The sequence below is a fragment of the Squalius cephalus genome, assembly GCF_949319135.1.
Source record: "Squalius cephalus genome assembly, chromosome: 13".
Taxonomy (NCBI): domain Eukaryota; kingdom Metazoa; phylum Chordata; class Actinopteri; order Cypriniformes; family Leuciscidae; genus Squalius; species Squalius cephalus.
This window is the reverse complement of record NC_137134.1, coordinates 39,248,056-39,260,131: the sequence shown is the minus strand read 5'-3', so window position 1 is coordinate 39,260,131 and position 12,076 is coordinate 39,248,056. Positions and strand designations below refer to the sequence as shown.

The window sequence follows — 12,076 nt, the reverse complement described above, 5'->3', positions numbered from 1 at the left end:
TCGTCACGTGGAAGCAGACCCGATTATTCTTTCAACTAGACTTCAAGCACAAATTGTTTTCCTATTAAATTAACATTTTCGTTGGCGCTAGTCCATCTGTGATGTTATCTCGCAGAATCCCCTCAGACCGAAGTGCGGGAATCCGGAGAGACGTGAGTTTCTGTGAGAGGCGCGCGCAGGTGGGCGTGTCTACGCAATCCATTTCTCCATAATTCAGTTTTTATTTTATTTAACTTCTATTATTATTATTATTATTATTAATGCCAGGGTAGAATAACAAACAATACATGCTTGAATAATGTAAAGAAAAAAAGATAATTTAAAAAACACCAGGTTTTTGTTTTTTTCCAGTATATATTACAACAAGTAACATGACCGTGACTTCAAACAAATGTAATGATGCTTCCACGTATTTAGGCATAAGCACCTGTGGCTCGCACGATCTGTTAAGCATGTCTAAATGATGATTGTGTTACATTGACCATTTGTTGTTATTCAGGAATCTGCTCAGCCTATGTGGGAAGTTTGATGCCTTAATTGTAGTACATTAGGAATTTTTGGACTAATAATATAAAATTAAAAAACCACTGACATAAGCTAAATGGGTAGTGATGAGCTGCGATAAAGTGGATAAATCCTTCTACTACAACGAAAATTAAAGAGCGTCACCACTGGCATCCATCAAATCAGAGTCAGACAACATGCTTCTTTCTAACCACTCCATGTGAAAGCCATTGACCCTGTGGAGAATTTATCTAAACTCTGTGGACAAATATTAATGAATGTTTTAAGACATCAAGGCAAGATTTTCTGCTTTTTAAAGCGCTATGCCAATAAAAACGACCTGACTTGAATGTGCAGTTGCTTTTACTCGAGTTGTCCAGCAGATGGCGCTAATGCTAATGTGTCTGACTCCATTAGACTCACATCAAGAGGTTTGAGCTGCTTTGTGGATCTATCATCTGGTTTTGCACCTATATTGGACAATAAAGCATCGATTCCACCTGGTTTGAGCGTTGAGCTATATTTCATAAATTCGAGTGGACCGACAACTTTTCGATCGAGAGGAACCATTACAACTATTTGTTCTGAGAGTGAAGAACATTTTAACCCTTTTTCCACGATAAAGAATCTTTTGTTAAGTGTTCTCCATGGAACCACAGATGTAAATAATCTTTATTTTTAAGAGTGAAGCTGAAGATGATTATACACACAAATACACAACATGAAACACTGGATTCATTCTGTTCACCATTACTGTGTGAAAGTGCATGAAGCTGCCGGCCTTTTATCAACTCTAACTGTAGACTCAACATAAGAACTTTAGATTCATATATTCAGATTAGATGCTTTATCATCAGGGTGTGTGGAAGCAGATTCTGATTCATGCTTTAAGTGTTGAGATGTGTCCAGATGTGTTGATTCCTGCGCTGTACTGTGTAAACTTCTCTTCTGGTGGTCTCTTCAGCAGCTGCTCCTGATCTGTTCGTGATGAAGGACAGAGTGTGTCTGCTATAGTTAGGCTGTGTCTGTGGGGGGCGGGGCTGTGTCTGTGAGGGGGTGGGGCTGTGTCTGGGGGGCGGGGCTGTGTCTGTGAGGGGGCAGGGTTGTGTCTGTGAGGGGCGGGGCTGTGTCTGTGAGGGGGCGGGGCTGTGTCTGGGGGCGGGGCTGTGTCTGTGAGGGGGCGGGGCTGTGTCTGTGAGGGGCGGGGCTGTGTCTGGGGGCGGGGCTGTGTCTGTGAGGGGCGGGGCTGTGTCTGTGAGGGGGCGGGGCTGTGTGAACGCGAGCACCTGTGACAGGTCTCAGTGCTCAGGCGTCCACAGCTCTTCATTCTTCCTCTTTCTGTAATGGATGACAGTTTTTCTTCTCTGTCTGACGGTAATCAGCAGATGTTTATCAACTCCAGCTTCATAAAGTGCCTTTTTCCTCAATCTATTTGTCATTCGTGCATGCTTTATATTGGCAGGTAGGTTGACTTCCGTCGAAAGGTGAGAACAATCTTCATTGACACTCTTGACAGGGTTATTTTACCAATACTACCATAGTTTTCATTTTAGTTAGTTCAAATCATTTTTGTAATTTTTTCTATTTATTTATTTCAATTTTAATCATGTAATACATCAAGTTAAATTACAGGTTTTTTTACAATCATTAGGACACATTTCTCAAATCCCTTTTTCAAAACTGCTTTGGCACAAAATGCCTTCAGTGATGACATCTTCTAAATGATATGACTTCAGCACAACAGTGAACCTACAGGCGATTCAAAACTGGTCAACATAAGTTCAAAACAATAACATAATGCAAACTGAATAAGACAGAAATATGCTACATTTCTACAGTAATACTGTAATGAAATGTATCCGAATCTAAAAAATCAAATACTACCAAAGTAATCCGATGAAACTGAACACCGACACAAGTGTTAGTCTTTCAGTTTCATCACCAAAAAGGAACTTATAATATAATACAATTAATTTAGTACAGTAATGTAAACATAGATCATGTAACATAAACTGCAGTGAATTATAAACAGTAGAGAGTGTCATTGTTGTATTGTAGAGACATATCAAGCGTAATGCTCCCTGTTTTCAGGTCTGTGTTTCATGAGTGATAACGGGAGATTTGGGGTTGGAAACGGCCGGTGTTCTGGAAGAATGAGTTGATCTGAGACATGAATGACGTGTTTTGGTAGATTTAGTGCATTTTGAATGTGAAATGAACTGAAGCTGAAATTGTGAAGAGTTTTGAGAAGATTACCTATGTATTGAGAAATGTGTCTTAGCGATTGTAAAACATTGTAAATGAAAATGAGAAATGTTACCTTGGCAACTAGTTGAAATAATTTTTTCAATTTCAGCCAACATTTGTTTCATGTACTGGATATGTTTTGTGTGTGTGTGTGTGTGTGTGTGTGTGTGCGTGCGTGTGTGTGCGTGCGTGCGTGCGTGCGTGCGTGTGTGTGTGTGTGCGCGCGTGCGTGCGTGTGTGTGTGTGTGCGTGTGTGTGTGTGTGTGTGTGTGTGTGTTTGTGTCAGAAGAATTCAGCTCTTACATTTGATTAATTTAGTCATTATTCCTGTCCACTCTCTGTGTTTCCCTCAGATCACCAGATCATCGTTCCCTCATTCCAACGGAGTCGTGTTTCAGTGGAATGAAGAACTCGACATGTGGAGAAACATCTGTGTGTGTGTGTGTGTGTGTGTGTGTGTGTGTGTGTGTGGACCAGAGCTGCTGATGTCAATCATCTCATTATAGTGTTCGGAAAGTCTCACTGTGTGAGTGAAGTCTGGATCGCAAATAAAATTATTTGGAAATGAGTCTGGCAGAGATATTCATTTCCATACAATTAGAAATTAAGTTATTTTGACATGTTTTTCTCACACACAAGCGCAGAAACATGAGTCAGTCAGCTTAACTTCTACAGCGCTTTATTCAGCACAGATTAACAGCAGCTTTACAGTATATATATTTATATATGCACACACACAAACACACTTACTGTATATCTCTCTGTGTGTGTGTGTTACATAATGTCTCTATAAAGCATATTTACTGTATAATGTTAAATGCAAGTAATATAGATTTACAGTAAGTATACTGTATAACAGTAGCGTAACATGATGAAGGATTGAGGACACACACATTCAGCTGCACCTTTTGACCCGCCATAAGGTCATGAGGTCATGAGGTCATGAGGTCACGACTGAGAACATGATCTACAATAGCAGCCCTGATTTCATCAGAAACATGTCATCTCGGGCTCTTCCTCAGTTTTTCTTCGGTACTCTTCATCTCACATCTTTACTCCTCTTCTTCCCGGCTGGAGACCCTGTTCGTTTCCGTGTTGTTCTTCCATTGTCGGAATTAACCCTGTTTATCTGCTTCCCAGATGAAGCTTGATGAGATGCACATCTGAGCTATTTTAGAGAACTGGTTGAGCTAATGCTTTACATTCCCCTTCAGTGGTGACATTCAGAATTCATCAGTTCAGGACACAAAGACCTCCCAGCATGCAATAGCCGTCACTTCACTGTCTAGGTCAACTACAGACCCGATATAGTCCGGCTGTGAGTAACACACTTCTAGACAAAATAACCTTGAGTTTGGTGACGTGTTTTTGCCAAAATAACTTGCGAGATGTATGATATTCCATCATGTAAGCGAAGTCAACAGTGATTACAAGGTGTTTGGTTTCATTTCTTCACTCATTTTTCATTTCTTTGTTTTCTAATTGATGGCTAGTCTATTCTTTAGACGTCTATTAAACTTTCACTGACAGCCCCAATCTTCCCTTGTTTAGCCTAGACGTCAGGGCTGTGTTTGGACGGCTATGAGACGCCTTTTAAACGCAGAACTGCTTGCTGGGAAGAAGTTGTTATGATGTGGAGGTTGAACAGGTAGTTTTGAGAATCACAGCTGTGATCTGAGCGCTGACACACACCGCGCCCGTCAACGTTTCGTCCATCATGTCCTGTGGTCGATGTGCCCGTGGCGTTGGCAGCGTCTCAGCGCGTCTCCGGCTCTCCGGCTAACTCTGGTGTTGGAGACGATGATGATGATGGGACTGACGGCGGCGTAGAGCGAGGAGAAGAAGATCCTGAGGTCGGAGATTAGCGACGAGCCGATCGTCTGAGGCACGCTGAGCGTATAAACCCACAGGCCGTTGTCCACGCCGTAGAAGAGCAGGTACAGCGAGACTAGCGTGATCACGCCGAGAGCCGCGCGCCGCTCCGCTAACGACCCGCTACGAGCCGTGGCCTGCCGGCGCCGCAGGAACACTAGGAGCAGAACGCTAGCACCCGCCATCAGCGCCATCGGCACCACGTCCCTCCCCACCTGCGCCGCACCATTAGCGTCCCGCGCTAGCCTCGACGGGAAGTTCAGGAAGCAGAACTCCACGTTGATGGCGTTCGGCGAGAGCTTGGAGTCATTACGCGCCGCGACGGCGAACAGCAGCGGAGCCGCGCTCATCGAGGCGTTGATTAGCCACAGCGCCAGGAACACCACACACAGCGAGCGGCCCAGCAGAGCACGAGCGCTAGCACGGCGCGACCCCGGCGGAGACACGCTCAGGCACTGGTACGCGCTCAGCACGAAGGTCAGCCAGATGGACAGAGACCTGAAGGTGCGGTAGAGGAAGATCACGGCCTTGCAGCTGCTGTCGTCGAACACGTACACAGAGAAGGATGCTAGCACCTCCAGCACACAGCGCACCGACAGGTTAGCCAGGTTAACGATCGCTAGGTGCAGCACGATGGCGTCGGCCGGCGAGAGACGCTCCTGATACGCCAGCGAGAGGAAGGCGGAGATCACAGCGATGTTCCCTGGGACTCCGGTCACCGCGAGCGAGAGGAAGAGCAGACCTCGCGTCAGAGCGCTCGCGTCCATCACACACACACACACTCTTCTGAACGCTGCAGAGATCTGCTCTGGTTTATAGTCGGGTCGGAGCCGTGGGACGCTGATGTTCGGGACGGTCCAGTGCCTTCAGTCTCAGCTCAATTACACCGATGACGTGCAGCTGAGCGAGCCTGTCACTGACGAGTGGAACAGCTCAGCACTATTACAGACGCTCCAGCGCACATTATGAAAACCTTCTGAACGCTCCCTGAACCTTCAGGGGTTTAAATGTTTCTTCTTGCTTTTTCTGTATATTGTTTTTTTTTTGGCGATTTTTGCCTTTTATTGTTACAGGACAGTAGAGAGTAGACAGGAAGCGAGGTGGGAGAGAGACGGGGGACGGGATCGGGAAAGGTCCACGAGCCGGGACTCGAACTCGGACCGCCCGAGTGCAGCGGCTAAGTGTCGGCACTGACCACGAGGCCATTGGCACCGACATGTTTCTTCTTGATTAAGTGAACGTTAAAGTCAAGTCAAGTCAAGTCATCTTCATTTCTATAGCGCTTTTAACAATGTAGGTGCAGTGTGTAAGATTTAGGAGGATCTGTGGACAGAAATGCAATATCATATTCATAACTATGTTTTCAGTGGTGTATAAAGACCTTACATAATGAAGCGTTATGTGTTTATTAGCTCAGAATGAGGCATTTCTCTCTACACACACCGTGGGTCTCCTTACATCGACATGTTTCTACGGTGGCCCTGAGCGGACAAACGCGTTTCGTCACTGTGTTGTTCTTCATGATAAGAAGCTTCAGCTAAAGCCAGCGAATAAAACACTGACACAATGATGAACAAGTAACAATAATATTCGCAATAACATATCGTTTTACTGAATAATTAAGTAAACATCATTTCTTGATTAATCTTTGTAAAGAAACCTCATTGCTGAAGTGGCTACTCTCTGCTGTCTCAGACGACGACATCACTTCCTGTCGGCCACCCTAACTTCTGTTGGGTGCGGTTCACAACCTCACCACTAGATGCCGCTAAAAATTACACACTGCACCTTTAAAGGAATGTTCCATTGTAAAATTTTTCAAACATTATGGAACGTAAATTTTGAATGTTCTGAAACGAGTAACATTTTAAAAAAACGTTAGATGAACGTCCAGCTAAAACATTTCTGAAAAGTAACACTCCATGAATGATGTACACTCACCTAAAGGATTATTAGGAACACCATACTAATACTGTGTTTGACCCCCTTTCGCCTTCAGAACTGCCTTAATTCTACGTGGCATTGATTCAACAAGGTGCTGAAAGCATTCTTTAGAAATGTTGGCCCATATTGATAGGATAGCATCTTGCAGTTGATGGAGATTTGTGGGATGCACATCCAGGGCACGAAGCTCCCGTTCCACCACATCCCAAAGATGCTCTATTGGGTTGAGATCTGGTGACTGTGGGGGCCATTTTAGTACAGTGAACTCATTGTCATGTTCAAGAAAACAATCTGAAATGATTCGAGCTTTGTGACATGGTGCATTATCCTGCTGGAAGTAGCCATCAGAGGATGGGTACATGGTGGTCATAAAGGGATGGACATGGTCAGAAACAATGCTCAGGTAGGCCGTGGCATTTAAACGATGCCCAATTGGCACTAAGGGGCCTAAAGTGTGCCAAGAAAACATCCCCCACACCATTACACCACCACCACCAGCCTGCACAGTGGTAACAAGGCATGATGGATCCATGTTCTCATTCTGTTTACGCCAAATTCTGACTCTACCATCTGAATGTCTCAACAGAAATCGAGACTCATCAGACCAGGCAACATTTTTCCAGTCTTCAACTGTCCAATTTTGGTGAGCTCGTGCAAATTGTAGCCTCTTTTTCCTATTTGTAGTGGAGATGAGTGGTACCCGGTGGGGTCTTCTGCTGTTGTAGCCCATCCGCCTCAAGGTTGTGCGTGTTGTGGCTTCACAAATGCTTTGCTGCATACCTCGGTTGTAACGAGTGGTTATTTCAGTCAAAGTTGCTCTTCTATCAGCTTGAATCAGTCGGCCCATTCTCCTCTGACCTCTAGCATCAACAAGGCATTTTCGCCCACAGGACTGCCGCATACTGGATGTTTTTCCCTTTTCACACCATTCTTTGTAAACCCTAGAAATGGTTGTGCGTGAAAATCCCAGTAACTGAGCAGATTGTGAAATACTCAGACCGGCCCGTCTGGCACCAACAACCATGCCACGCTCAAAATTGCTTAAATCACCTTTCTTTCCCATTCTGACATTCAGTTTGGAGTTCAGGAGATTGTCTTGACCAGGACCACACCCCTAAATGCATTGAAGCAACTGCCATGTGATTGGTTGATTAGATAATTGCATTAATGAGAAATTGAACAGGTGTTCCTAATAATCCTTTAGGTGAGTGTATCTCAATCCCAATTTATCTATAAAGCACAATTAAAAACAACCACAGTTGACCAATGTGCTGTATAATGTTCTAAAACCAAAAACAATTAATAAAAATAAAATAAAACAACAACAGACAACAAGGGACATCACAAGTTATAGGTTACAGTGAAGAGATACTGTTTTTAATTTTAATTTAAAAATATGTATGTTGGTGCAGCTCAAATATGAATGAACTATTCAAAGGTTTAGGAGCGGCTCTGGAAAAAGCTCGGTCACCCCTAGATTTTAACTTTGACTTTGGAACAGTTAACAAACTCTGCGTTCTCAATGGATGGTGTATACACAACTAGTCTGAAAGGTAAGAGCCCCCTCTTAGGCCATGTAAACATTTAAAAACAAGCAGAAGCACTTTAAAGTCAATTCTAGCGGACTGGGAGCCAAAGTAAAGACATTAAAACAGGAGTAATATATTTGCGTTTGCGAACACCTTGCAGTCGAGTTTTGGACCATTTGTATTCTAGCTAAGGAAGAATTGTTTATTCACAAATACAGGGAGTTACAATACTCAATTCTAGAAGAAATAAAAGCATGAATTGCAGTTTCAAAGTTCTTAAAAGAAAGAAAACTCTTCACTTTAGCCAGTGCTCTTAGTTGGTAAAAAGTTGATTTGACCACTAAATTGATTTGCTTATCAAATTTAAGTGCACTATCAAATAAGACGCCCAAGTTTTTTTTACACACGATTTAACTGAAGATAAGACGCCAGAATTTAAATGAGAAATGTTTGGTCCAAACAAAATGATCTCTGTTTTACTCTCATTTAGATGTAAAAAATGTAACGGCATCCGGTCTTTGACAACGAAAGACAGGCACTGACCGAGTCCAAGCTATCTGTGTGCTTCAGGGGCAAATAAAGTTGTGTATCATCTGCAAATACAAGCCATGCTTTTCAAAAATAGAGCCTAAATGAAGCATATCGAGTGAAAACAATAAAGGGGCCACAATAGAGCCTTGGGGGACCCCACAAATCAGGGGGACCACACCCGAATAACAAACTCCTATATTGATCGAGAAGCTTCTATTTTTAAGGTATGACTGAAACCAACGTAGAGCAGTTCCTCTGACGCCGACAGCTTGCTCTAGACGAGAGAGCAGGACATCATGGTCAACAGTATCGAATGCAGCACTTAACTCTCAAAGCACCAGAGCAACAGAGTCACCGAGTCAGCAGCCTTTACAACATCATCTAAAACCTTTACAAGTGCTGTCTCTGTAGAGTGGAAAACATCAACAACATTACTGTCATTCAAACAGCTCTGCAGCTGATGTATAAATAATGTTTTTGTGTGAGAACAGTATTAAAGACCAGATAACGTTGAATGAACGTCGTATTAACATTACAAGAAGAACGTTTGTTCAAGATAAAGACAAGATGAAGCTGCTAATCGAATCAGAGGCCTGTGTGACGAGTGGAGGGTTTCATTAAATGTTCCTTCATGTAACACTCCTTACTTTACCCATGTTATCCCACATTTCCTTTATTTTGTTTATTTATTTGGCTGTTATTGCCTTGTCTATAACCCTTGCTTTACATATTATGCTAAAAACTTCTCTCGTCTTTATTTCTGGGAGCAGTTTTGGGACTTCGTATCGCAGCACTTCTGATCGCTTCAAAGCCGCTTCACAATGATAAACGGGAAGATAACAGAATCAAAGATGCAAACAGAATTCAGTTCAGCCATAAAGCAGCGCTAAGAAGACAATAGAGTCATTATTCAGATCAATTCAGTTCAAGTTTAGTTTCCAATAGTGTCAGTGCAGCCAGATCTATAATATTACTAAATATGAACTAAGCCATCCAGAAACACGGCATCTGTTACATGCTAATAGCCCTTAACGAACAGTGTGTGTGTGCGACGGGTGTGGTCAGTCCTCGGGGTGAGGATGTTAAACACGCGTGTGTGTCGTGTGTGTCGCGTGTGTGTTCAGGCGTAAACACAGCTCTCCCGAGGGAATGATGGGAAGAAAACAGACCAGCCCAGACCTGCACGTCCCCTGCTCCTCATTAGCTTAATGTTGTCTAATTATCTCCTGAGGACTCTCAATTACAGGACAAACAACACACACACTTCATTCCTCACAAACAACACACACACTTCATTCCTTACACACACTGAGGCCATTAAACATGGAAATAGATTGATCGTTAACGAAATGATACACAAAAATACACTAGAATGACATGAAAAATCCGTAGCACTATATATTACAGTGTCCTTGTTACATATGTTACATGCATTTACTGTAGTAATAAAGAGTAAATTATGCATAATTACAAGCAATTAACCCTCAACCAAACCCTAATCCCACCCGAACCCTATAGTAAGTGCATGTTGTTAATTAATATTACTCAATATTTTTTATCAATTACTCAATATTTAATAATTATATACTTAAATATATAACTACACTGTAACAATGACACCTGAAAATAAAGTGTAACCAAATCTTCATTTGTGAAACATTTCAGCAAAACAATTATATATAGTATTTAAGTCCTGAGTAATATTAATTAACAACATGTACTTACTATAGGGTTAGGGTGGGATTAGGGTTAGGTAGAGGGTTAGTTGCATGTAATAATGCATAATTTACTCTTTATTACTATAGTAAATACATGTAACATATGTTACAAGGACACTGTAAAATAAAGTGTTACCAAAATATCTAACGCAATCTGTTTATTTGTTCTTATTTCACTACTGTTTGAACTTTACATTAGTTAGGCTCCTTATCAAAGTGTGAACTTTCACTGGTAAGTAAATTGTTGGTGTCATAACCTTATTTATTCAAATACAAGGTTAAACGGGTCAAAAACAACGAAACGATTAGCTAAATGTGACATTAATTTAAAAGTGATTATATTTTAAGGTGAAAAAAAACAAACTGAGAAGAGGAGAAGCATTGATCGGTCTCCTGACAGGAGCCTGATCCCTGGGGCCGGTTGCATGAACCGCGAAGACCAGTCTTACAAGTTTGACATCACGTTTTTTTCTATAAGACACTTCTGGAGTCATTAGGACGCGCCCCAGCTGGACCCTTCTCCTCTCTTCTTCACTTCTAGCTCTCTCTCGTCTCTGCCGTGGGTTTGAGTCGCTCCCGCGGGTGTAGACGAGGCTTTATATTGGGCTTTATATTGAGCCGCGACTCAGACGTCTCTAAGCGACTCCATGGACCTGTGCGTGACCATCAAAGGCGTGTCGTTCCTGCTGCAGACGGGTCTGGGGATCCTAGCAAACACGCTGGTGCTGCTAGCGTACGCACACATGCTTCTGCGCGAGTCTCGGCTAACACCCACGGACGCTATCCTGTGCCACCTGGCGTTCGCGGACCTGCTTCTGCTGCTAACCCGTGGCGTCCCGCAGACCCTGAGCGTGTTCGGCGTGAGGAACCTGCTAGACGACGCCGGCTGCAAGGTGGTCATATACCTGTACCGCGTGTCGCGCGCGCTGTCCGTGTGCCTGACCTGCATGCTGAGCGTGTTCCAGGCGGCTAGCGTGGCACCCGCGGCCGGCCCGCTGCTCTCCCGCCTCAAGCCTCGACTCCCGCAGCTAATCCTCCCCGGCTTCGCTGCGCTCTGGCTCCTCAACATGGCCGTCTGCATCGCCGCACCCTTCTTCTCCGTAGCGCCACGCAACGGCACCGTCCCGCCGTTCACCCTCAACCTGGGCTTCTGCCACGTGGACTTCCGCGATAACCTGTCCTACGTGGCGAACGGGGTGGCCGTGTCGGTGCGTGACTTCGCGTTCGTGGGCATGATGCTAGGCTCCAGCGGGTTCCTCCTGGTGCTCCTGTACCAGCATGGCCGGAAGCTGAAGGGCATCCGCCGCTCGCAGGGCAAGGAGACACGCGCCGCTAAGACTGTGCTGATGCTTGTGGTTCTGTACGCGGTGTTCTTCGGCATCGATAACGTCATCTGGATCTACATGCTAACGGTGGCGCAGGTGCCGGCGGTGGTGGCCGACATGAGGGTGTTCTTCTCCTCATGCTACGCCTCGCTCAGCCCGTTCCTCATCATCTCCTCCAACAAGAAGGTCAAAGCGAGGATGGTGTGTGCGAGCGCGGACCCGGCGGACGACAGCAAGCAGTCAGACGTCAAAAACTCGGAGTCCTAGCTAGGCCTAAACATAGTGCTGCTTACAAACTCTATGTTTGTAAAGAAAGACTACGCGCCTGCGCACATATATATCCAAACACGCATACCTATAGACTAAACACATAATATGTGCACGCCGTCAGCGTTTTCATGGATTC

The 12,076-nt window shown here is 44.2% G+C and overlaps 2 protein-coding genes across 2 annotated transcripts; one reads left to right on the top strand and one right to left on the bottom strand.

Annotated features, from left to right (window-relative positions):
* Window positions 1-4,466: 4,466 nt before the first annotated feature.
* On the bottom strand, window positions 4,467-5,390 carry ora2 (olfactory receptor class A related 2; the record flags this gene model as incomplete). Its single annotated transcript, XM_079890391.1, has 1 exon — window positions 4,467-5,390. The coding sequence occupies one exon, from the start codon at window positions 5,388-5,390 to the stop codon at window positions 4,467-4,469; it is 924 nt and encodes a 307-aa protein (XP_079746517.1).
* Window positions 5,391-10,959: 5,569 nt separating this feature from the next.
* ora1 (olfactory receptor class A related 1) lies at window positions 10,960-11,937 on the top strand (the record flags this gene model as incomplete). Its single annotated transcript, XM_079890390.1, has 1 exon — window positions 10,960-11,937. Exon 1 carries the CDS (start codon window positions 10,993-10,995, stop codon window positions 11,935-11,937), a length of 945 nt encoding a protein of 314 aa, XP_079746516.1. The 5' UTR covers window positions 10,960-10,992.
* Window positions 11,938-12,076: the final 139 nt, after the last annotated feature.